We start from the raw sequence: 27,659 nt of genomic DNA, 5'->3' as shown, positions 1-27,659 counted from the left end.
TATTTATATATATATATATACATATATATATTATATGAAATATTTATATGTTGAAAAAAAATATATTGAAAAATGCAAGATATGCTTAAAAATATATTTTTTGTAATGTAGCTATGAAAAATCCGGTTATGGTTATGGTTGATAATCAATAAGTAATTGGTATTAAAATGTTACAATTTTGTCTAAATAAATAAAAAATTTAAAAGTAAATAAATAATTTTTTTTATTAATATTTACAAGTGAATTTAGGCATCACAACATTTTATAACATTTTTGTACAGTATGAAAAAATACATATTATTTTTGAGATTATACTCAACAGTGTTTTAAATAAAAAATGAAATACATTTCTTTAAAAATAAATATTTTTCTTTAAAAATAAAATAAAAATTAATAAATAAAACAAAATCATTTTTTGAGTGCTATAAGTAAATTTAGGCATCACAACATTCTAATGTGCACTATGAAAAACTAAATATTATTTTTGAGATAAAATTTTAAATTATTAGTGTTTTTAAATGTTTACTTTAAGTGATCATAAGATGACAGCAGATGTAATATAAATGTAAATAAACACTCAAATAGGGCGTTTTGCCACAATTTAATTTTTTAGAAATTGAGGAAATCACGATATTGAATAGAAATATACCAAACATTAGAATTAGACACTTTGACAGTATGCCGGTGATAGCAGTAAAGAGAAAAGAACGATCCAACCGCATGTCGGTGCACGCGATTAACCGCTCACGTGTGATGCGCTCATATTGCTTGGTGCCATTCAGAATGCTCTTTTGTGTTGACGAAGATGCGACGCAGGCAGTGGAATAGGAAAAACATGCAAGAAGATGAGAGTTAAACTTCTCTTAACTTGAGCACAGCGTTTTTAGAATGCCGTTTCATGCACGAGACACTACAAGAGACGCGAGCGCAACAGTCAAACGCGTCCATGTAAAAAACAATGGAAAAGCAGCGCAATCAAATACAAAACCTGTGTATTTGACAGGACAAGTTTGTACAAGATGTAGTTGTAGTTCATGCATCTTTTCTGCAAAGATATTTAACAAGTGATTTGTTTAACATTTACATCATGTTGACATCTTCATGTGTGGTGCACTTGGAATAGAATTTTCTTTAACTAGAGGCTTAATAAAGAAAAATTTACTTATGTTGTAGTTACATTTTCAAGTTGACTAGTTAAAAAATCGTTAAAAAAAATCGAGAATCGATCAAACGTACAGAAATAATTTGAGATTTTAATTTTTTGCCATATCACCCAGCCCTACACTTAAATATACAATACTGTTTGTTGATTTAAAAAACTGTAATATCAGTGATAACCGATAACTGACCACATTAATAATATGTCTGATTATAAGTTGTATTATAAATGCACAGGCTAGAAAGCTTTATACAATTGTTACACATTGTTCTTCATACCAGGCTAACTTGAGGAAAACTGATTTCTGTGGGTAACCTTTGAGCACAGCAGAGAAAATGTGCCAACACATGAACCGGAGTGATGCAATGAGCAGCCGCGCAGTCCATCACAACCTTTTTCCCAAACATACTCAACATAGCCACAGAGATTTAGAAGCTGAACATGTATAATATTATGCAGTCTATAAATGTGGGCACATTAATTAATGCTACCTTAACCTTTCTAAAATGCTTCAATGTGTAATAGCAGCCGTATTACCGCAGAAGCAATGCGACTGAACCTTCCTGCACTGTGACTGTAGATCACAGCCATGCGATTGAGTCACAGGCTCATCGTTATAGGGGTCCGGACGGCTCTTTGCACCTGGTAAGGGTTATGCGAGTCGGGCCTCTGGCTGCCCTGTCTCTCTGCCAAGCAGCAGTGTGTGTCCACAGCGCTGACAGCAGGACCGTGGGAAAGCGTTTAGCACAAGTGCACAGCTCAGACGGGTTTGCCCGTCCTGTTACAACAGAGCGTTTGTGACTCCCGTTGGCAATGGCTGAGGTTCAAATAAGTTTAAGCTGTAATAAAATTTAATATTTGACTCTGTGAACTGTGCATTTCCTGAAGTCAATGTGACTGCTGTTTGCTTATATAAAATTCATTGCTGACTCACTGAGATGCTAAGGTGTTATGGGTGGTTGACAGGGTGTTGCTATGTGGTCACTAAGTGAAAGCCATAGGGAAGATCAAATTATTGTTGTTGTTGTTTTTTGTGTTTGTGCCTTTCAGTTAATCGCTCAAGCTGGTTCACAAAATAATCAGATTCAAGAATACCTCAAGCGTGCGACGGAAATGTTATGCCCCTACTATACTGTGATGCCCTGTCCAGCAGGAGCGATGAGACAAAAACATTTAAACCAATTATAAATGAGGCATTTGTTGCATTCAGTGGGGACATAATTACGGATTATAATGATTTATGCATTTTACGCGTTGCATCGCGCCATGTAAACATAAAACCATGTCTGCATTTGTGATCGGAGAAATGACAAACAACAAGTGCTACTCTACAGTGCTCAAAACTCGATTTTGAATCGTCAGTGGCAAATTCTTTATATATAAAAAACGTAAAAAACGAAACACACAGCGCCTTCACGACATGGCGGCAGCAACAATACTACAGCGAGAATAAAAGTTACGCCTTCTTTCTTTGCGTGAACATTTTGGCGGCATTATGCAAATCTTCCCACCCAGTGACGTAGATATGTGGGGGCGTGTTAGAACGAGACGTTTTAGGTAGGCGTGGTTGATTCTTAACTTTTATAAAGAATATCTCTTTGGATTTGAGACTTTAGTCTTTGCAACTTTACAGATCTTCTTTATGCACCAAGAGCTTGTAACACTCCAACGAGAAAGGAAAAATTTAAATCGCATCATATGACCCCTTTAATAATTTGATAAACTAGTGTTTTCTTTGTTTTCGGCTTAAGAGATAAACTCGGCGACACTGACTCATCATCTCCGCAGTGATGTGCCTGTATGCATATTTCAGTCGGATTGCATAATCGGAGAATATTTGTTTTCCATTTGAATTGGGTCATTTGAAAGTAGACATTTCACTCTCTTTAGATATATTTTGTCACAGTGTCTAGTTGTTGTGTCCTAGACTGCCCACCTGATGGCACTCTCCCCTTCCACTGTGACATGGCCATGAACTCTAATTCCCATAGTTCCTTGCCCAGTCTCGTCTGGACTGATTGTCCTCAGCTGTATGTCATTTGTATTAGTTTGTCTTTCTATTTAAGCTGTGTTGTGTCTGCATTTGTCATCAAGGTTTTGCTATTGTTACACTGCACATTCTTAGGTTTGTTCTGTCTATGTATTGTGGATTTTGCTTGCCTTATGGATTTACTCTTTTGCCTTGCCCCTCTGGATTTATTTTTGTATTTGGTTTTGCTGGTTTTGACCCTTGCCTGTTTTTTGACTACGATTCTGGAATTCCCAATAAAACTGCACTAGGATCTCTACCTTGTCTCAGAGCAGTACGTGACAGAAAACCTCGATCATCGCAGATCCAGCAGTATGGGTTTTCGTATCGTCCATCCATCTACCAAGAAGGAATTAAAGGCAAGACGTATGCAGCAGAAAGCGCATGCAGTTTGCTTTCATTATTTTACAAAAGCGCAATGTTTTGTTGTTATTGTGAGTGCACACAAATAAATGAAAGATATATTACTCTTATCTGTATGAGTAAAAATGAGGGAGTATTATAGGAGTAAGTGAGCGCACCGGCGCCTTCATCTGTCCTGCAGTGAGCGCTAATGTTCAGCTCCACACTCCAAACAAACATTTGAACAGAGCACATTTCTCTAGGTTAACATTAGATTGAGCGGCCATGTAAAGTTGCTAATACTTACATATTTCAGATGATAAGCCATATTTGAGGTCGATGAATGATAGGTGAGCATTTGGATGTCCTGCATTACCACATAGACTAGCCATTAACAATCTTTCCATCACGGACTGCGTGACTTCGCCTGTGGATTATTTTTATATACTTTTTTTTTTTCTGCGACTAATAAAATTTTGGTCGATTTATGATTAGTCGACTATTAGAGGGCAGCCCTAGTAATCACACATGATTGTCATGGAAAAGAATGCAGAAATCCGTTTGTTAAATAAGATATTTATATCTGTGTCAATGACATGACACTTATTTAGTTCATTTATTCAAAAATTAATAAAAATTGAAAAAAACATTTAGATTTTTTTCTTCATTTTCTTTTGTTTAATAAAGTAAAAAAATATGAAGGCAATACAACTGCTAGACCAAAAAAATTATAAAATAATATTATGCCAAATGACTTATTTTTTTTCAAGAATTCATTCTTTAGTTTTTTCTTGATTATGATATACTGTATCATAATGAAGGTAATGCGATATATCACGATAATGAACATTCATGATATTGTTATTGTGGGCACTTCAAAATACCGTGAATAATTATTTACAACAAATTATTCCGATTTTTTGAATGCTTTTTAAGAATACTTTTCCCATCAACTGGCTAAAATACACAACACCTCTGTAAGCTGCGTCAAAGACGCATGCGCACACTGATGTAAATAATGGTGCGTTCAAGTCATGTCGAGCAGATCGTATTTATGAGCTAAATGCACATGAATGCCACCACAAAGTCGTAATCACCATTGGGGAGTTCTGTGTTTTTCTTTAAGCAACGATTAGCCTAGTTTTATTCATTAGCCTACATCAGATCGGATTTTGTTTCTTCAGGAAATAAATAGCAACACAGAAGCGAACAATAAACGATAGAAATGGCAAAACAAAAATTTTATAATTAATCCAAATTTTGAACAATTATGAGTAACATTAGGATAAAACGTCTAAATATGATATATTGATCACCGTCAGATGCTGAGCCGACAGGACGCTTTACTTAGCTCACTACCATCAGACTCTCCATCGCTCATGGCATTTAGTGCTTCTTATACCTCTTCAGCATTCATAAATCACCTTCTGTTACTCATTTTGTCTTTATTTATGAAACTGATAACCAGTAATTCAGTGAGAGAAAGGTGTTGCCTAGCAATGTACTATGTTAAAACATAAGCAGCATGAAAATTACAGCGTGAACATACAGGCATTATATAGGTGGGTAAATTTGACCCGGGCTGGCGCTTATAGGTAGCCTATAAATGCGCCGTTTTTTTTTATCTGGTTTTATCTAAACAGTTTTTAACAACAGAGGATTGTAAATCACACAATTTTAGTAAAAGTCAGTGACTGGGAGACTTGAATGTTTTATTAAAAATATTTTATGTACGTTTTAAAAATAGCCACAGGTCAAATTTAGCCTGTGGTGGTTCTAGTGTTAAATACAGGAAGTAAACGAGGGATTTAACAAGACACACATGGAATCAATAAACACAATTAACATGGAGAAACTGGGTCACGGGGCATGTAGGGAGCAAAACACAAGACACGGAACACAGGGGTAGTCCAAGGGCGTGACATATACACAGTACACACACATACAGTATATTATGTAAACAAAAACTTTTATGTTGGATGCGATTAATCGTTTGACAGCACTAATATATATATACCGTAACATTCAACCATTTATTAAATTATTTTATATTTAATTCAGAAGTTGTTAAATTTGGCTATAATTACATTGAACTGTAATTACCTTTTCTAAAATTGTTGTTAATTAATGGAAAACAAAAAAAATCTCATCTTAATTCGATTTTTTGACCTATTTAATGTTAATAATAATTTGTTAAATGGCTATAATTACCCATTTTATCCATAGAAATCACACAAAATATCCTTTAATATACTGTAAGTATCAATATTGATAATGGTGATGTTAACCTTGATCATACTTAGAATCTGATTGGAAAGAGTGCTATCCTTGCAGCGTCTCTGCTGGATTCAGTGTGTTTGTTTCAGCATGTATTAATGCACATCACTGACAGGCAGCGAGCACAGCAACACATCCCGTCTTTAAAAGCTGACACGGCTGTTTCGGCAGCCTGCTTAACCTCTGAGCAATGTCAAATGTCTGGCGGGGTTTTGTTTATGCACATAATTATTTCTTTATTTCCATGTCCGAATATTTCCTAACCCACTTGATATGCAAATGAGTACTCCAAATTAATATATTTGTGCATAAAGAATCTACACATATGAATGCAAAAAGTAGTTGATGGGTTAAGCCTGTGTGCTCCTGTGTGGAGAGATCTTGTACTTGTTATGTAACTCATGCTTAGGGATGTGACTCAGGGTTTATTTAAGAAAGCAGTGAGATAATGTTAGAAGTGCAGATCTAAGGTTTTTTTAGGAAATGTGTGGAGCGCTGGGTTGTGTGTGTTATTCAGAAGTGAATTGAGAATTACTTCAAAATCCCTGTTCCTGAATTCAGAGTCAATATTGAACATAATGTTGATATTACTTCACCCACCGGGCCGAACTAAAGATGGTTTTCATCTCTTCCATGCAAAGTTTTGAAAAGACAGGTGGTTTTGTCTGTCAGAGCCGTTACTTTACTCAGGAGTCACACAATTTTTTTTACTTACTCTTTGCTTTTTTCCCCTTCAGTGCTGGCAAATTTTCGAGGAATGGTTCAGCATGGACTTCCGTTGGAGATCGGTGACACGGTGCAGATTTTGGAGAAATGTGAAGGTAGTCGTTGTTGTTGTTGTTGTTGTGTAGTTGACAATCAACCTCTTTAGAGTTGCATATACTCAGCTGTGGAGACTGATTCTGTTGAATTTATTTTTTGAGATGCAGTCAGTCAGTTGTAGATAATAACATAGTAGATGTCTTTCTTTATAACATTATAAAATGTAGTTCTTACTATTTTTGCATTGTTTACACTTTTTGGGTGTTTTGGGTGTTTCTTCAACTAGAAGACACTGCGGCAAAAGAAGCCACTGACATATTTTTTTTTTTGTTCAAAATCCTTTATCCCTAACTGTGAGAAACCTTTTTTTTTTCTCACACACACACACACACACACACATATATATATATATAATATTTTTGTTTGTTTGTTTGTTTTTTTTTGCAAAGTTGATCCAAGTATAATTTTAGAGTATTAACAAAAATTGATTTAAAAAATCTCATATAATTTACTATATATTTTTCTTGGCATAAAATACCCACAGAAGCTGGCATGGCAATAAAAACACACATTTTAAACAAAAACTTTTATTTTGGATGCGATTAATCATGATTAATCGTTTGACAGCACTATATTAAATATTTTATGTTTTTATTTAATATTTTTATATGTAATGTTAATTTTTTTGTGTGTAAAAATACATGTACAAGTACAAATGTTCCTGTGGGTCAGTGGTAGAGCATTGTGTTAGCAGCGCAAAAGGTCGTGGGTTTGATTCCCAGGGAACACACATACTGGTAAAAAATGTATAGCCTGAATGCACTGTAAGTCGCTTTGGATAAATGTGTCTGTTAAATGCATAAATTATTATAATTATAAATACAACTCTCATAAACCGCTCTTTTCACACTGATCACTAGAATATATTTTCTAGAGTTCCACAGGGTCAAAGTGTCCATAGTTGAAGAAACACCCTCAGTGAAACCGCATACTTATTGTACTACATACTTAAAAGTTGAAACGGTTGGAAGTGTTTAATACGCTTTGCATTCTGCTGTTGAAATATGAGTGTGAGATTACTATAAATGCCATTTTGCAGGATGGTACAGAGGATTCATCACAAAGAATCCAAACGTAAAGGTGAGAGCAATCTTATATCACTTTACGTTTGACTCCGTAAACGTGCAGAATTTAAACGATTTCTATATTTCTGTCAGTTTTTTTCTGTTTATCTGTATTTTCATCCTCTGCTTTGACTCTCAGCACATTTATATACAGATGATAGTGCATGTTTGTTTACTCTTGTGTGTTTTACATGCAGTAATTGGCTCATTAAATAACTTTTTGTTGTCTCTCCCAGGGAATATTCCCAAGCTCCTATATTCACCTCAAGAATGCCCACGTCAAGAACAAAGGGTACGAGTCCATGAAAAACAAAACTGTATATATACATATCTGTGTCAATTAAGCCACACTTAAAAACATAAATCTAAAATTTCTAAAATGTTATTGCATTATATAATGAATAATACTGTATATCAATCCAAGTGGCATTTATTTTAAAGAAAGACCGTTTTGAATCTGGTGAAACTGGTGACCCATGAATGGACAGCTAATGAAATCTCACCTTTGACCTGCCACCAGTGCCCTTGAGAAAAACACTCAACTGCTACTAGTGACCATCCTTGTGCTTCAGATAAAATGCATTTGCAAAATGACAGGTCTGCTCTATTGAAGTGACAGGAGCCTTCATTATCCCACAAGCCCATCACAAGTGTATTTACCGACACGTCCTCATGAGTCAGTGTTGCTCCTCAGGGTCATGTGAGGTCACTGCTCTCCATCCTGGACTCGTTCAGATGTGTGTGTGTGATTGTGTGTTTGTGTGTCTTGCCCTGCAGGCAGTTTGAGACCGTCATTCCCACCGAGGACTCGGTCATTACAGAGATAACTATGACCTTGAGAGACTGGGGCACCATGTGGAAGCAGCTCTACATGGTAAATATCACTCTTTGTGCTGCACTGAACAAATGCAGTTGCTTTAACTGTGGACATTTCATTTGCAAGTTCCTATTTTTTTTATTAGTCTTGTCAATGATACGTGAATTTATCAGAAATAAATATTTTTACATTCCAAGCTCATTAAAAACCTGGAAGTATGTTTTTTTAATATATATATATATATATATATATATATATATACTTAATATTTAAAATGTGGTTTCTAGGCCTGTAAAAATCATGGAAATTAATAATAAATATATATAAAAATACATATACTATACTGGTATACTTTTAAGTACAAAATTATTTGTTCCAATTTAGCAGGCTTTATGCACTTTAATTGTGCGGAAATAATGCTGAAGACCAACTGAAGATATAGTGAAGTATATTTGATTGTGCTAAAGTGTACTCTATTGCAAGTGTACTTTAGGTACACTTTAAATATCTTTAAAGACCGATATTATTCAAAGATCATACAGTCTTCATCAATAGAGAGATTAAAACACATTTTAGGCTTAATATTAAGAAATGTGCATTGTGCACAAGTAATACTTCAAATAAAGTTTAATTATATTTTTATATCAGCAGATCTCGAGCGTTATAATGTCAGTAAATATGTTAATAGATTTGAACTATACTTAACAGGAAATAAATGTATTTTACATTTTTAACTAGGGATGTTTTTTATTACTTATCCAGGAATTACAAAAAGAAATGTGTCAGTTAAAAATTTTCTGGGAACCCTGTATTTGCCAAAACTGTATTTTGCATTATTTCCTAAAAATAAATAAATAACTAAATATTACCTCTTAAAAGTCTGGGGTCAGAAGCCCCCCAAAATTGACCAACTGAAGATATAGTGAAGTATATTTGATTGTGCTAAAGTGTACTCTATTGCAAGTGTACTTTAGGTACACTTTAAATATCTTTAAAGACCGATATTATTCAAAGATCATACAGTCTTCATCAATAGAGAGATTAAAACACATTTTAGGCTTAATATTAAGAAATGTGCATTGTGCACAAGTAATACTTCAAATAAAGTTTAATTATATTTTTATATCAGCAGATCTCGAGCGTTATAATGTCAGTAAATATGTTAATAGATTTGAACTATACTTAACAGGAAATAAATGTATTTTACATTTTTAACTAGGGATGTTTTTTATTACTTATCCAGGAATTACAAAAAGAAATGTGTCAGTTAAAATTTTTCTGGGAACCCTGTATTTGCCAAAACTGTATTTTGCATTATTTCCTAAAAATAAATAAATAACTAAATATTACCTCTTAAAAGTCTGGGGTCAGAAGCCCCCCAAAATTGTTTTTTTTTAAAGAAATTAATATTTTTATTCAGCAAAGATGCATTAAATTGATCAAAAATTACAGTAAAGACATTTATAATGTTACAAAACATTTGAAATAAAAAGCTGTAGTTTTGAACTTTCTATTCATCAAAGAATTCAGAAAAAATTATATAAATAGATAGATGATAGATAAAATACAATTTTATTTATTTATTAGCATAATTTTATATTTAGATAGGTGGGTAGATCAATATAGATGTACTAATAAAAGTGAAATAAAATATGTAAATATATATAAACAAAATACAATATATAAAATTATGTATTAATAAGAAATATATATATATATATATAAAATATAAATATATAAAATATATATATAAAAACATAAAATACAATATATAAAATTATGTATTAATCAGAGATATATATATATATAAATATATAAATATAAAATATATATATAAAAACAAAATACAATATATAAAATTACGTATTAATTAGAAATATATATATAGATATATGAATAGAGTTGTTTTACTATTCACCATTAATGTACATGACAGTTACTAAAATGTTCTTGTTTTTTTTCTCTCTTTTATTCATTCATGTTGCTTGTGTGCAATCTTACATTGTGATTTGTTTTAATCATTGCACTGTAAAAAAAGAAGAAGAAAAAAAGTTACCAGGCAACTGACCAGTAATTTTTTTTCATTTACCCAAGGACCCAAGTTTTATTCATTTAGAGCATGGCATGTATTAATTAATAAGATGTAGTCTGAAAACTGTTTCTGCCGAAACTGTGCCAACTACATCATTTTCTTAAACTCTTAAACTTTAATTAAAAAGGTGAACACACTTTCTCTGTCACCCACTCATGTTTTTCCTGTGTCTCTCAGAGGAATGAAGGGGATCTTTTTCACAGACTGTGGCATGTGATGAATGAGATACTGGAGCTGCGACAGCAGGTTCTGGTGGGCCACCTCACTCACGACCGCTTGAGTGACATCAAACAGCACATCACTGCACGGCTGGACTGGGGAAACGAGTGAGTTACACAGTCACACACCACAAATAAAAATACTGTCATTGTCGTGATGGTGTTTGTATATCTGTATGAGTTGTGTGACAGCTTTAGAGCCTTGCAAAATCATTCAGTTTGATTCATTTATGCCGTTAGAGTTTGGCTTTCCTGTCTTTGCCACATTGTGTTATTTTTCAGTGATTGCGAATGTATAATAACAGTGGGTGGAACGCCGTGGTGGGGACAGTGATGATGAACTGCCGGCAAATGCTGGCCAATCTGTCAGCCATGTGCTTGAATGCTTATATGCGGGTTTTCGCTAAAAAATAAATCGCAGATGGTAGTAACGAGTGGGACGTGTTACGTATGTTTTTTTTGGTGTCTTTCAGTACATAGTCGTTTTTTAGAGGGTTTACAATTAAATGGATTCTTCTCACATTTGATTCATGCTTTGTGAAGGTTACTGCAGATTGCTTTCTGAAAATTACTACAAAATCAAACTATTTTACATTAGGGTTGCAAAGGGGTGGAAGATTTCTGGTAAATTTCCAGAAACTTTCCAAAAATCCCTGGAATATTCCAAAAATCCTGGAAAGTTTCCAAAATTTCTGGAATGTTTCCGAAATTTACTGGAATTTTTCCACCCTATTTTACATCCATGTTTTGATTTCAAACCTCTGTTGTGCAGCACTTTATTTGCCAAAAGATGAATTAAACTGCTAATGTTTTTTGATAATAAATTTTTACAAATAAAAATATATTAATTTGTATATTGTACATATTGTGCAACACAGAATTTCAGAAAAAATAAAAATGTCATTAACCATCATTTGTTAAAATTGTTATAAATTATTACATTTTTGAAGTTTTAGAAATTCAGTTGATTAGACATGCTTTTTCAGTAATTAATTAATCATAAATAAAACCATTAAAACAGAATTCAGAAAAATCAAAACAGAAAACATGGAATTTTGGAAAAATAAAATGGAATTTGGGAGGAAAATGTTTATCAGATTTCATAGGGCCCTATGTTTATAACAACCAAGACTAAAACTGTTGATAACAAAACAATTACATAATTTGTAAAAATCAAATAATGACAGAAAAATAAACAAAAATCTGTGTTTATGGCACATTTTTTCAATGATGATTTATGTGTTTAATTGCAATTAATTAAATACATTTAATTTCATTAATTTAATATAATGTAATTTAATGAATAATTACAAATAGGGTTGTCACAATACTTTACTTATTTTTTATGCGTTTTTTATTTATATATTTAATATTTTTGATAATAAAATATCAATATTGTGTATATTTTTATTTAATATTAAATATATATGTGTCGATGAAATAAAAAATATGTCCCTAACAAATCTGTATTTTTATATGTTGTTGTTTAAATCAGAGAATAGTGCTAAAATAAAAACAAAATGGAAAATGCTAAATTATAATAACCATGGTGGGATTTGATGGGTAGAATCAAAATGTGTGTTTTTGTGTGTGACAGGCAGCTGGGTTTGGATCTGGTCCCCAGGAGGGACTTCGGCATGGTGGACCCTGATGAGATCAGCATCACAGAGCTGTATCGGCTGGTGGGTAGTCATACATTCCCGCTCACGTACATGCATACACACACACATTCCCTTTACCCATGAGTCACCTCACCTCCCTCCTCTGCCACCCATATTCTTTGCTGTGTTACTATGGCAACTGCAGCTCGACCTGACGCCAAGGCTTTCTCCCGAGTGCTTCGTCCTCTGTTTTAACAAAAAGACACACACACACACACACACACACACACACCTCCAGTCGCCTGTGTATAGGGAAATTATAGTAATTAAGAACTAAATGGAGCTTTAACAGGCTGTTTGCAAACTACAGAGACACTTCACGCATGCAGTTTCCTGCCCTTATAATTTGGAATACATGCAGCATCATTGGCACCATTGGTATATATCTCTCAATGCCACAACATGCCTGTGTTCAGCTCTTTGCAATATAATATCTGTTACAAAACCTAGTTAGCCGCCTATTGCCGACATAAGCAGCTGCCTGCTAAGGGAACATCCTAACTGACATAGAACATTTTATGTTACTTTATTTTATTATTTTTTATTTTATATATTTTTTAATTTGGTCATTTTTATTTTATAATTAGTTAATTAATTAATTTGTTATTTTATTGTTTGTATTAGATTTTATTCATTATACTTAAATATGAATTAGTATTGATGTTTTAAATAGACTGCTTTTTTTATTAACTACACTTCTCATCATTAAATATCCATAGCATTTTTTATTACTCTGCATTTTTAGCATATTTTAATACTTATTTTGAATAATATAAATAAAAACAATTAAAACCAATATTATTGTATATTCAATTTAAATACTGTTGCTTTATAACTATACTTCTCAGTATTAAATATACATAGCACACACACATTTGGGGTAATATGGTCATAAAGTCATAATATAGTCCTAAAATAAAATGTGTATTTATTTTATAATTAACTATTTTTATCTAGACTTCTCAGTACTGAATGAATAATAGTATAAAAATATTTTAAAAATCATAGATAATTGCTATGGAATTGCTTTCTCTGCAAAGGAAACATACATTTCTGCATTAGAATTTGGTTAGAAGAAAAGTATCTTAGTAGGCTGCATTATGAAGTTAAGCTTTTGTATCAGGAGAGCATCTGTTATGTCTTAAAATGCTGAGAGCTAGTAAGACAATACCAGTATAGTCAGATTTCACCAAATTCTCTGTCTTTTTCTCTCAGCTGCAGGCCTGACCACACGTGTCCCAGTTTCCACTGGTCCATAGGTGGGCAGAGGTGTGGGGGTAGGGGTTAAAGGAGGAAGGAAAGAAACAAAAGAGAACAAGATGTGGGTGTGAATGTACTAGACTAGAGAGAGCGCTTCAAGAGAGGATAGTGGGAAGTGAGGGCGCAAGCAAAAAAGACACCAGTGTGGCGTCCCCAGGGTCAATTGCCGTTTTTAAAGGATCTTTCTTTTCAGAAGAACACAGGAAGGGTCCAAAGCTTAAAGATGAAACCACAGTGCTAGGGTTTTGATGATCTGTTATTACATTATATAATGTAATAATGTAGTAAAAGTTATTATAATTTGATATATATGGTTTATAGTGAAGAAATACATAGGTTACATAAAACTTTAGTTTTACTTACTACATTCAATATAAATGATGCATTTTAGCAGTATTGCATGATTTTTGTTTATGTATTTTTACAAAAATATACAGTATGTGCTGCTGTAGTGGTGGTTAAATTGGTGGCTGTTAGATAATTTATGGAAATTGAGTAATCGTGTTGTAAATGTCTTTGTCATTATAATGATTAATGATTATATTTTGGTTTCTTTTGAATAGATGGAGAGACGTCATCGTAGACGTGAGGGTTCCCCGCAGGCCAGTATGCACCACCTGTTCCTTCAGATGAAGAGCATGATGAATTCAAATCTGGGGGAGGAGCTGGAAGTCTTCTTCTCAGTCTATGACAGCAGGGAAATGCGACCAATCAGGTGCCATCTCCAATCCTAGACACCCAATCGCAAGTCTTAAATGTCTTTTGTTTAAATCACCCAAAAATTAAAAAGCAGGCATCATTTAATCATTCTCATGTTGTTTAAACCTGTATGACATTCTTTCTACTGTAGAAAACAAAGATATTTCCATTTCGTTGTATGAAAAGCTGAAACATTCTTCAAAATGTCTTCTTTCATACGTAAAGGGATAGTTCACCTAAAAATGAAAATTTCCCCACGATTTACTCACCCTTAAGCCATCCTAGGTGTATATAACTTTCTTTTTTCAGACGAATACAATCTGTCCAAGCTTTATAATGGTCGAGATTTTGAAACCCAAAAAAGTACATCATAAAAATGCTCCACGGAAAGTATCGGAGGATTTCGATAATCCAAATCCAAATTTCGATTGCTGTGAACAAAACTTGGTTGTCGCAAGACTAGCATATTCTTACTGGAGTTTACTCTGCACTAGGGCTGCACGATATATCAAAATTATCAAAATATCGCAAATGTAAATATCGCAATATGGATATCGCAAGGGTGTGCGATATCTGAATCATTTTAATAATAGGCTACTTAAATCAAAACGTTGCAAAAGGTCAAAGTATATAGCATATAGCAGAGAATTGCTTGACGTAAAAAAAAAGAGTTAAGTGCAATAAGTTGCAGAAAACAACTCTTTGCCGTCTCGTCTTGCTGTCTGACTCTCACACCTGAAGCGCGCGCACAAGCCACATCTCGCGCAGCATCTCTTCAGTTCTGCCGCACACGTGCAAAGCGCACACACAAACACACACACAGAGAGATGCGTTTCAGAGGGCGCCAGCTTACTCTAAATTTAATTCATACAGTGAACACTATGCAGTGTTATTTTACACCTAATTCTTACATTTCTGTATCTGAATACTACCGGTTATTTTATCTGTGCTTGTATATTGTGTATTTCTTTTTTTTTCTTTCTTTTTTTTTTACTGACTTTTTTACTCACTTACCTTTAATCATGTTTGAATTTTCTCAGACTATAGTTTTTGCTGTGGTATATGAAGAAGTACTTAAAGTGTATGGAAAGCAAAGTTACAATGATATAAAATTTGTGTCATTCATTTTTTTTTTTTGTATGTTCACACTGATGTTTAAATGACATTTTCTAAATTGTGACATTACTTTTTATGTAATGCTAAAACACTGCTGGTCACTTTCAGAAGTTGTAGTGATTCTTTCTTTTCCAAGAAAGAATGTGAAACAAATTGGTTATATAATTTTCATTTTTAAATATTTTAAAATATAATTGAAATAATTGAGATTTTACACACTTTAAGCAATATCGTATCGCATATCGAATATCGCATTTTTTAACAAGGTATCGCATATCGCATTTTTCTTCAATATCGCACAGCCCTACTCTGCACCTACGTCATTGGACTTCAAAATCTCAACCCCCATTCACTGCCATTTTAAAGCTTGGAAGAGCCAGGACATTTTTAATATAACTCTGATTGTATTTATCTGAAAGAAGAAAGTCATATACACCTACTATGGCTTGAGGGTGAGTAAATCATGAGGTAATTTTTCATTTTTGGGTGAACTATCCCTTTAAATACATTTTCGTTAAACATTTGATTTGGTAATGAGAAAGGTTATAAGTTTCAATGCAATAAAAGGCTTTTATGTTGACTACTCTCTAAGTTGTCCATCAGATCCGGCAATAAAAATCCCAAAAATCGATTCAGTCTGACCAGGATTTCATTAATTATGAATCACTGTATTCTTTCTAGCTGTCTGAAAGACGTCTCCAAGCCCAACCAGTCATCCGTCAATGCGTTTACCTAGAGTATATATGTATGATGATATCAGACTATTACGTTGATTGTGCTGCTACTGGGAACAATTCGGCTGTGACGCCAATGCATGTGTTTACCACTCTCCATCCTACATACATCAGCCTGAGGGATGTTTTAGTTTCACATCCATGACGGAACTACGGCCTTGATGTGTTTGTTGAATTTTTCATTGGTTTCTGTCTCTTTTTCTCTCCCTCTTTCTCTCTCGCCGCTCATGTTAGGGGGTGTACTGTTCAGGCACCCCTCCTCGTTGTAAATTATTCAGAATGAGTGGCGCCCCAGGGCACTTAGTGAAAGTGAAGGAGAATCGAGGCGATACCGAGCCTCAATGGGCCTCTCCTTGTAATTACCTAGCACTAGTGTCAGAGGAGATGCACTAACACGTGCAGTTGCGGACGCACACGCACAAGCTTGCGCTCGGTCTTGCTGTGTTTCCTTATGCTTCATGGTGTGTATGTGGTGAACCTGACAGTCTCTCTCTCTCTTTCTGTCTGTGCAGTGAGAGGTTCTTTGTGCGCCTCAATAAGCAAGGGCTACCAAAGTCTCCAGAGAAGACTGAGAGGCAGTGTACACTCTTTGTTGTAAGTATGGACTTTTTGGGGGTGCACCAAGGGCATGTCCTTGGATCTTTTTCATTTGCTTTGGCATTGAATGGATCTGGTGCTGTTGTAGATAAATAGTTTCCTAAGTGGAACACATATCCTTGACTGAAAATGTTTGGAAATGGGGGAGGTTTTAAATTTAAATGTGAACAAATAAAGCATTGTTTTGTGAATCTGAACAGGAATTTTTGAATAAAATAAAATAACACATTTTAGATGTGTTTTCTCAACAGTTATCATTTGTAAATAGCTAGTAAGACTGTCAATCGATTAAAAATGGTAATCAAACTAAATATATTACAATATATGAAATATATTGACATTGAGTTATTAATCACATTGATTGCAATAATCACATTTATCACTACTTGCTGTGAAAAGCCCCCAAATTTAGATTATGTAAGGAATTTGATTTTTTTGTTGTTGTAGACAAGCAGATAATTGAATCGACATTACAAAAAGTGGCTTTGGATGTCAAAATATTTTATTGTTTCACTGTTTATGATGTCAGGAAATCCTGTGTTTTGTTTTCCTTGTTTTGTTTTGCTAGTTCTTTCGTTTTATTTGTTCTTTTGTTGTTTGTTTGTTTGTTTTATTAGTTCATTTTTGTTTTGTTTTGTTAGTTCTTTCATGTTTTGTTTTGCTAGTTCTTTTGTTGTTTGTTTGTTTTGTTTTATAAGTACATTTTTGTTTTGTTTTGTTAGTTCTTTCATGTTTTGTTTTGCTAGTTCTTTTGTTGTTTGTTTGTTTTGTTTTATAAGTACATTTTTGTTTTGTTTTGTTAGTTCTTTCATGTTTTGTTTTGCTAGTTCTTTTGTTTTTTGTTTTTTTATTTGATTATTTTGTTGCATTTTACTGCATTGCATTGTTTTTGTGTATTTAATAGCAATAAATTAGCATGTTAAATTGACATACTTTATTTGATTGTTTAAATAGTAACCTTTAATAGCGTAGGTTTAGAGAATGTTTGGTACATGGAATCTAGTAAATATTGCTCAATAAATCATTTGTCTTTTTTTAAGGATTTGGGAAGTAGCGATCTTCGCAAAGATGTGTATGTTGTAGCTCATATTTTTAGAATAGGTAAGAGCTGTTGGATACACATCAATTTTCTCGCCGTGTGACCTGTCATAATGCCTTAGTGACTATCATAGGTGTCATATGGATTTCACAACTTGATAGTGCACTGCTTGATAGTGCTTTAAGATTTTTATTGACAGATTACATCAGATGCATTCGTCAATAGTAATGGCAGCATTATAAGGGCTGAATGACAGGCCACTTCAAGTCGGTTGTTACCAAGATGGTGTCTCTGTCTGTAAACGTCACCTTTGTGTCTGTGTAGCAGTCGTCGCTACATGCATGGCCTGCACCGGTACAGATTCTGTGATGTTACAGTTAGGGATGTAACGATTACCGGTTTGATGATAAATTGTGATAAAATTTCCCACGGTTAGTATTACCGTTTCATATTTTAATTATCTTTAACACTGTATTAGATTACCGCGATTTGAACAACTCACGATAAATAAATACTGTCCAGCATAAAGCACAGTTTTAAGTAACAGTCTCACATGCAGACAGCAGGCAGAGTAGTTTCGTTTTGAGTGAAAACAGGGCGGAAAACCTGGGAGATTTTAAAAGAGTGCTAAGGGAATTATACAAATGAATATATGAATGAATGAATTAAATGATTGTACCTTTGAAGGTTCTGACTGTCTTCAGAAATGATTTGATGGCATTTTGTTTTCATCTTCGCTCCACCTAATAAAGTAGTGTTTTTAATCAGCAATACTGCTTTGTCCACGGAGGTTACGGGAAACCGCTCTAATTCAGCTTTTCCATAAGCGCCACCTAGTGTCAGAGAGTAGATTTACAGAGACTTATATTTACATTCAGTCTGTATGCTGTTTCTGTCTGGCCAAAAACGGACCGAATTTGCATGCCCTACTGTAAATTTTGACCGGTTGATGAAAAACAAGCTTATGTGGATTCTGCACATTTAAACAATTCAGATAAGTTATCTAGAATTATTTATGGAGCAGATAAAATACATATAATCATTTATTAATCAATTATCATTTTGACATATTTTTTCTTTATTTAAAGGCTGAAATGTGAGGTTGATCTTTTTATTAAACTTTTTCAAAGCTTCATTTGAACATTTACATTAGATATTTCAACATGCTATTAAACTGTTGTCAGTCAAGTTGTCATTTAAAATCCGAACATCATTGGTAATGTTATTGTTTTAGTGATTATGCAAACAAAAAGTCATTTTATTTGTTGTTTGTTGATTTTTAAATATAAAACTTGAAGTGATTTATGTGTCTACTTTTTTAACGTATCCAGCACATTTGAACAATACCGTGATAATACTGATAAGCATGATAATTTTGGTCACTATAATCGTGATAAGAAATTTTCATATCGTTACATCCCTAGTTACAGTATAGATTAATGCTCATTTGCATGTATGTGGACTGGGAAGTGTTCATTGTGTAACGGTTGTTGGTATGTCTATTTTTGTTTCAAGCGTCATTATAAAGACATAAGTGTTAATCATTCTGCCATAAGAGCTACATAAAACTGTGTTAGCTTGCGTTAGCTAACTGTGTTAGCGGCTGTAATGCTTAAGTTGTCACATCATGACACATTATGTCAAGCTTGTGACAGTGCTATGTGTTCTTTGAGGCAGAATAAGAAAACGTCTGTTACATTTTTTGTATTAGCTTATATGTTTATTCTCATAAAAGCAGTGTGTGAGCCTCAATATGTGTGTCCGCAGGGCGAATGGTCGCAGGTGAGAAGAAGAGCGTGAGTAACACGCAGTACAAGCGTCCATATGGTTGTGCCGTGATTAGCGTTGCTGACCTGTTAACAGCTGACTTCAAGGATGATCACTTGCTGAAGATTTACTCGTGAGTATTCAAAATTTCCTTCATTTCATATTACCAGGAAAATCATAAATATATTGTGATGATATTCAAATATATCACACAGCCTATAACTTGTTGAAATATATAGCAAACCTATGGCACAATATGTTTACAGATGTAATGCAGAAAGTGAGTGGTACCAAATCCATGACAGTATTATCAGGAAGGTCAGCTCACGATACAGCCATATTGGCTCAAATACAGGTAAGATTTAATTTAGCTTGTCTTCTTAAAGGGATAGTTCAAAAAAAAATTATACATATGAACACAATGTCATGTCATTCCAAACCAGTATGACCTTTCTTTCTACAAAAGGAGAACTTTCAGTCTGTTCTTCACACAGTTTTTGGACAACTGTGGCTTAGTCAGTAACAGAAGACTTAGTCTATAATGCACAGAATTTCCATTTTTGGGTGAACTTTCCTTTTAAAGAACATTTTGTCTGTCATAGCAACGGTGTTCATCTGAAAATGTTGAACCAAGCGATTTATTTAATTGAAGTATTCAAATTGTACCAAATCATGCTGCAGAATTTCTTTTCTTCATGCTCTTTAGATATAAATAGCAGAACTCTTTACAGAGAAATGCCGGGGTCTCTCATAGCAACAGGTTCTGAGCAGCAGCAGAAGCCTGCAGTCAAAGCATATGCCAGTGTGAATTCAGCAGAGAGACCGAGGAGAGCTGTTATTCAGGCGCTTTTGTTTTTATGACGTCTGCATGACTCAAAGAGTCATGGCCACTTTAATAAGACCAGCATTTCAAGAAGACCTTTGCACCAAGCTTATTTTAGGGTTGGGCATTTGTCATAATAGAATGTATGTTAATAGCTACTTATTATCATTTATTTTTAAAATGGTGGTGTCTTTTACTTGCAGTGGATTAAAGGTGAAGTGTGTAATTCCTGTGCACCATATCAGCTCACAAGAACAACTTTCTTTATACATTTTCTGAAGAAAACGTGAACGGTGCTTATCTGTTCTGTTGTGGCTAGTTGCCAGGGCACTTCTGTACGGTTGCTAAGGTGTTCTGAGATGTTTCAAGCAAGTTGCTCAGGGCTCGCAAAATCACTAGCCCAATGTCCCGGGGCTATTGTGTTTTCCAGTCGGGCTAGCAAAATGCCCGACGAGGTATCTTGAATAGTGAAATGAAATCCCTTCTTTGGGGTAATTTGTTTATTTTGATTTTTTACTGACGGTTAAGATTTCTTTAATAATGTTTAGTTATTAATATGATTCAATATGATCCAAACCGTGAGATATGTGATCTGTTGCAGCCCTACACTCTTGACTTGCTATTTGAAGAAAAAATACAATCACTGAAGTTTTCAGTCATGCTGATTTTGTCCACAGTGAAGTTCAGCCAATATCTTTTTTTTTTTTTAATTCAGGCTAGTTAAATTCATTTTGGGCTACCAAAATGTGAAGAAAGCCTGCCTGAAGGGCTACCATGGATTTTGAAATTTTGCGAGCCTTGTTGCTACAGAATGTGATGGCTGCAATGTTTGTTAGGTGATTGTTTACTGACTCAAATTAAAAACACTTCTATGAAATCTCTATGATGTCCTAGAGACTATTTTATTTTATTTTATATTTTATTTTATTTTATTTGAATGTACTATATGCATATAGTGTTTTTATTTTTACATTACATTTTCAATTTTTTTGTATTTATGTTTTGTTTTTAGCTTTGTTTTTTGTTCAATTTAGTTTTGTAACAATATTTTTATTTACAAGCCAAATGCTTTGTTTTAGTTTGGCTTGTTTTGGCTTTGATTTGTTGTTTTTGTTTTGTTTTTTTGGCTTGGTTTTGTTTTTTGTTTTGATTTGCGTGGCTATACTGTTTTGCCTGGCTTTGTTTTGTTGTTTTATTTGTTTTTGTTTTGCATGGCTTGGTTTGGCTTGTTTTTTTGCTTTGCTTGGCTTTTATAGTTTTATTTGATTTTTGGCTTGGTTTTGTTTTCTTTTAGTGTTTTTTTGCACTTTGCACTTTGCTTGGCTTTGTTTTGTTGTTTTATTTTTTTGTGTGTTTTTTTTTGTTATGTTTTGTTTTGCTTGGCTTTATTTTGTTTGTGCCAATCTTAAATTTATATCAATGCCTGGTCTAGTCTTAGGTCTACAGACCTGTAATTCATTCAGCTAGATCAGAAAAAAACTGATCTCAATCAGCTTGTAAACGCCATCCAGTCATCTGCAGTAATTCAGTTACGCTAAATGAACGTCTTTTTAACTGATGACCATTTAGTAGCTATTTATCACTCACACACATCGGCTATTAGTGTGGACTAGAACACCATATCGATCTCGTGCACAGAGAGCAGTTGATCCTTTTCATGACATTGTTGTCACTTGAGATGTTTTAATGGCCAAATTGCCAGCTCTTATAGCTTATCTCTTGGATAAATGCCAAATTACTGTTATTGATTTTGCTGGGTTAAAAAACGGAACAGAAATAAAGAAACAACAATGCTGGTTTTAGGTTTAAAAAGGCAAACAGATGAAAGACGAAGTAGGGGTCTCTGAGTGCATGGTGTTGTGTTGTTGATGCCATGTTTTGTGGAGGTGGTGGAATAGTAGTTATGTAATCTTGGTGTGCATCATCTCGCAAGTGGTTTCAAAATGAATGGACTGCTGGTGATTTCACTCGTGTGGGCAGCTTACTCTGAATATATTATGAAACCATAATGAAGCCATGGCTTTATAGATGCTTCCAGAGCTTATAAACCCATCAAACCTCATCTATGCAATCTGAAACTGAAAAATGTACCTGCAATGTTTGTTGTTTGTGAAGTATGAGACCGTTTTCCTGCAGAACGCAGGAGTCAAAAACCCTGAGGAAGACATCGGAGGCTTAAGCTTGAAGAAGAGGGCCAGATAAAAACCAGAGGGAGTCAAAAAAGCCGATCAAGCAGGAAGGAGATTATGCAGTTTCTCTCATGTCAATCTAAACCACAGGCTGTGTCCCTCAGCAGATGTACAGCAGGATTATACTTAAGATGAAAGTCATTTAGACGAATAAAGGAATGGGAATGGGTGAAATTTCCATGTGTAAGAACTCAACATCTAGCTGGGCTTTGTGATGAAATTACTCGAGAAACAAAGTGTTTCTTCAAAGAGACTTGGGACTTTAAAGTGTAAATCTAATGCACGGATGTCAGAATCATTGGCTTTCATCAGTTGGATAAATGAGGGAGGCAGAGAAATGCTTGTCATTAAGTGTGGTGGAACACAATAAGATCTATTGCTGATTCGATGGAGAGGTTTTGGTAACAAGCACAAATGTTACAAATGGGGATTAAGGCACCGGATTACCCATAATTCATTTAATCAAGAGGCAGCTGGGTCATTCCTGTTATGCAGGACCTTTTGAACTCTAACTTTTAGAGTTTTAGAGTAATTGTGTGTTTTTTCATTACTTCGTAATTGCAAATGAACGGGGTGGAAATAAAACACAAATTTAGCTGTTTAGAGGGACTGACTTTCAAGTTGAAGTTAATTTTCATTGTTTATTTAGGGATATTCCCACCAATAATTAAAACTCAGCCTTGTGTTGTTCCTATATGATTTCTGTGGAACATAAAAGAAGATCTTTTGAAGAATGTTGGTAACCAGATGGTTTTGGTCCTATTGACTTCCATAGTATGAACAAAAAATACAATGGAAAACAATGGAAACCCAAAGCTTTTTGGTTAACAAAATACCTTCTTTTGCATTCCACAAAAGAAAGTAAGTCATACATGTTTGGAAAGACATGAGGGTAAGTAAATGGTGACAGAATTTTCATTTTTGGGTGAACTATACCTTAAAGCGTGTTTTGAAATATTGATAATATGACGGTGATAATGTTATCAAGCAGGATGTTTTAAAGAGAGACAAACCAACAAATAATACAAAATTTACCATATTGTTGCTAATATTTACTGACGAGTGTGCTGTTGTTTTCCCACCATAAAATGATGTCACTTCCTGGTGGAAGATGTCATCAAAAAGAACTATCAAGTTAAAGGGATTGTACAAAAGTAACAGAGTGGAAGTGATATTGAAGACAAAGGGGGAAAAACATATAGATTTGTTACAGATTCAACTTTTTAAAAAAGTTTTAAAATTAAATTTTAAATTGTAAAATTTTGCAGGTGAAATCTAGAAAATTCCCATAAGAAAAAAACATTTCCCATACTACTGCGCATTGCTACACTATTGACAGTGGACAATTTTTGGGCAAATTTTGCCTTTAAACTGTATTCAGAGGAAAATATGTTTCATTTTGAGATCTTTGTTACATTTCATAATAAAATGCTGGTTTTATAAGTTGTGGAACTATTTAAAACGTATGACTGAAACAATTTTTTTATATATTTATTCGTTTTTTTTTTTTTTTCCCCAATATATTACCACATTAGTGAGTGAATTGTGAGGCTGAATGATACATATTCTGTTAGGACTATGTTCTCTTCCAAACTTTCTCTACACACAGTACAGTAACAGGAAATCCAGCTGTTTTTGTTGGCAGACACTTATGGTTGTTGTCTGTTTACATATGGTATAACACTGTCAGATTTTACCACAAAGATTCATTGAAATGCATTTGTGTTTATTTTGTAGGCCTTAATGTCTCTCTCCAGCTCCTGCATGGGGATATGGAGCAGATTCGCAAGGATTACATGCGTCTTTTCACCCGCAACGTCTCTATTTCTAAGAGGCTTGGTTTCTCCGATATCATCATTCCAGGTGGGATAATCGTGTTTTGTTGTCATTATGCTGCTTTTATTCATCACATTACCATTGAATTTATGTTTTGCAGTGTTATGCAAATGAAATCTGTAGCTTTACGATATCTTTTGTCATTCAATCATATCATATGGTAATGTGGCCGCTCTGTGCCATTTGTAGTAATGGTTTAATCATGTCATTATGCAGTTAATTTATTACTTAGCAGAGTAAATATAGGCTTTACAGGAACAAAATACTGGTTTTATTGAGTTACCATGAACTTTGAGAGATAACAGTGTCATATACAGTATATCATAATTTAACACAGACACATCTAACAAAGATACTACAGTCAAAATAGGACTGATTTTACAGGATGTTCTTTATTTTGCTCACTGTCACATAATGTAAATGCACGACTAAAGGTGTTTTTTTTTTCATGTGTTCTTTCCCTTTGTTTGACTGTAACAAAAAAATGGCTTGTATTCTGTCCTTTCGTTACATGCAATACACTGGTGCGCCCACATTTTATTTGATATTTTCTTTCACACCCTCAGCTGGCGATGAGGCACCTTTGAGCCACATGTGTTGACAGAGTAATTAGAAATGTTTTGTGGTGTTTCTAACATCTCTGAGGATCTTTGACAGTTTCAGCCTAAATGTATTCACAGTTTTCTTATCCTGCTCAGACTTTATGTATGTATAAAGTAAATGTATAAATGTGCCTTATATAAAAAAATACATACAACAGTGTTGTCTTGAAGTACATTGTAAACAAAGTATTCACGGTCAGTTATCAATGTATCTGCACACAATAGAAAAATCGACTCCATTTTCAGCTACTTCTCCTGATAAGCTGATTTCAACACCTGATAACCGACTGGAAGTGCTGTGTTGGTGGAAAATTATTTCTGAGATATGGTTATCTTCCTCCTGCAGGTGAAATAAGGAACGACCTGTATGTGACCCTTGAGAGGGGGGAGTTTGAGAAAGGTGGAAAAAGCGTGGCGCGTAATGTGGAAGTCACCGTCTATCTGCTGGGAGGTGATGGGCAACTTCTGAAGGTGAGAACTGTCATTGGATGTCATGTGTTTTCTGTTACCATGTCATGTTGCGTCTAAATTAATAGATGTTTCTCTTACACTTTCAGTTTTCAGATGTTTTTTTTCCCTCATTCTTTTCATCCAGTTTATTAACGTAATATGCATTCAACTTTGTGTCCTTTTCCTTTTTTATTCCTCTTATCTTGAAGCGGAAGTGTAATATAATATAATAATGTTTATCAAATAATGTTATTTAAAAAAATTATTCAGTATTATCCAGTTTTAAAATAAATACTCATCGTTTGTTTACATGTCATTACATCACATTTATGTCAGTAAATATGTCAGATCTATGCTTTTGCATGTCAAATTACCAGCCAAGTAATTTTTATTATTTGTTTATTTATTTATTTGGGGAGTTAAAGACTTAAAAAGAGCATTTTTGGTTTTCAGCTTTTGACCCAATGGATCCAAAATGTATAAAATCATTGATAATTTATGGTTAATGACTACTTCATAATAACATACACTGTTGAGTGGTTCACAGTACGACTATCAATATTTTTTCTAAATGTTATTGGGGTCAATTTTATGTTCTCCGTTTCTCTCTCAGGGTCTGGTTTGTTGCGGCTCTGGGGAACCAGGAGTGGATGAGCACCGCTCTTATGTCCTGTATCACAGTAACAGCCCTCGCTGGGCCGAACAGATCAAACTGCCCATCCCTCTGGAGATGTTTCACGGCACACACTTACGCTTCGAGCTCAGGCACTGCTCCAGTAAGACTCCACTACGCTTGCGCTTTTTTTCTTGAAAAGTGATTTTACGTCTACTTGCTATTCCATCTTCTGTGATTTTATGCTTTGTAATTATTGACTCATTTCACATAACTACTGTTGCCTCTGTTCATGCAGCAAAGGAAAAGGGTGAGAAGAAGCTTTTCGGCTTCTCTTTTGTCCCTCTGATGCAGGACGATGGGAGACCATTACCTGATGGAACGCATGAGCTCATTGTCCACAAGGTACTGTTTCTTTGTGTATCAGTCTGTTAGTATGAATTGTATGAATCTTCTTAATATATATATATAGACTTTGTGTCTTACCAGAATTAACAAAGGAGAAAGCTCTTTGCAATTATTGAATGGGATCCTTGCTGCAAATAATGTTTGGGGATGGGAAAAACTTGCCTGTTTATCATAGATAGATAGATAGATAGATTTTTTTAAATACAAAGTGATATCCATGGTTTATTTGCGTCTGTTGTGTGTTCGTGACATTTTTGGGCTTTAAACTTCACTGTCTCCCTCACAACAGTGTGAAGAGACAGCTGGTCTCCAGGATCCTGCTCGGTACCTCAAACTGCCATTTTCCAAAGCCAGCCTCCAGCCGGGCAACAACCAGACAATAAAGAACAGCAAAGAATCTTTCTGGATCCAGTCGTCTCTCTGCTCCACTAAACTCACTCAGAATGGTGAGATGATGTTCCTCCTTACAATATGACAAAAAACTAAATTAAGTTATCTGGATTTGAGATATGAGATTAAGTTAAACCTGATCTGGCATAAACACATTAAGAAGAAATTAGGGGAGGGGGGTGATATGACCAAAATCTTATATTATGATATGAGTAATTTTATTTCACGGTAACGATATATACCACAATATAGTTATTTTTGCTTTAAATAAGGTCTTTATGATATCAAAATTGTTGATACCATAGAAATTTCATAATTCTTGTCACCAGTGTCAGTATCACACAAAAAACTAATACTATCCTAAATTAACAAACATTACTCAAGCTCACTGAAGACAAGTAAACAGCGATTGAATAAGAATAAAAATCTTATTTACAAGCAATAGGACAAAAAAAACTACAGAAGAACAAATAAATAAGAAATTATACATACATTGTATAAAGTAATCAAATGTATAAAAACACTGCATTAGTCAAGAGCAGTGAGAGATTTTCTCACTTTTGTTTGATTAGCATGAATAACAGTTATATCATTGTTTTACTTTCAATAAAAGTGGTGTTATTTAAATAGCTTGTATTTTTTAAAATTTAGTAAA

The 27,659-nt window shown here is 34.1% G+C and overlaps 1 protein-coding gene across 1 annotated transcript in view; it reads left to right on the top strand.

Moving 5' to 3' along the window:
* dock4a (dedicator of cytokinesis 4a) overlaps positions 1 to 27,659 on the top strand; it is an 82,577-nt gene that overhangs the window by 16,238 nt on the left and 38,680 nt on the right. Inside the window, exons 2-17 of the mRNA XM_016237639.1 lie at positions 6,545 to 6,628; positions 7,669 to 7,709; positions 7,930 to 7,985; positions 8,471 to 8,567; positions 10,780 to 10,928; positions 12,418 to 12,502; positions 14,305 to 14,456; positions 16,803 to 16,884; positions 17,928 to 17,988; positions 19,694 to 19,826; positions 19,960 to 20,048; positions 24,443 to 24,568; positions 25,490 to 25,614; positions 26,207 to 26,369; positions 26,505 to 26,611; positions 26,904 to 27,060. Coding sequence (XP_016093125.1) covers positions 6,545 to 6,628; positions 7,669 to 7,709; positions 7,930 to 7,985; positions 8,471 to 8,567; positions 10,780 to 10,928; positions 12,418 to 12,502; positions 14,305 to 14,456; positions 16,803 to 16,884; positions 17,928 to 17,988; positions 19,694 to 19,826; positions 19,960 to 20,048; positions 24,443 to 24,568; positions 25,490 to 25,614; positions 26,207 to 26,369; positions 26,505 to 26,611; positions 26,904 to 27,060 — 1,707 coding nt within the window. The remainder of the gene's footprint in view (positions 1 to 6,544; positions 6,629 to 7,668; positions 7,710 to 7,929; positions 7,986 to 8,470; positions 8,568 to 10,779; positions 10,929 to 12,417; positions 12,503 to 14,304; positions 14,457 to 16,802; positions 16,885 to 17,927; positions 17,989 to 19,693; positions 19,827 to 19,959; positions 20,049 to 24,442; positions 24,569 to 25,489; positions 25,615 to 26,206; positions 26,370 to 26,504; positions 26,612 to 26,903; positions 27,061 to 27,659) is intronic.

Source organism: Sinocyclocheilus grahami, unplaced genomic scaffold, assembly GCF_001515645.1.
Source record: "Sinocyclocheilus grahami isolate Dianchi unplaced genomic scaffold, SAMN03320097.WGS_v1.1 scaffold520.1, whole genome shotgun sequence".
NCBI classification, from domain to species: Eukaryota; Metazoa; Chordata; class Actinopteri; order Cypriniformes; family Cyprinidae; genus Sinocyclocheilus; species Sinocyclocheilus grahami.
Note: the sequence above shows the minus strand (reverse complement) of the source record. Positions and strands in the feature narration are given on the sequence as shown.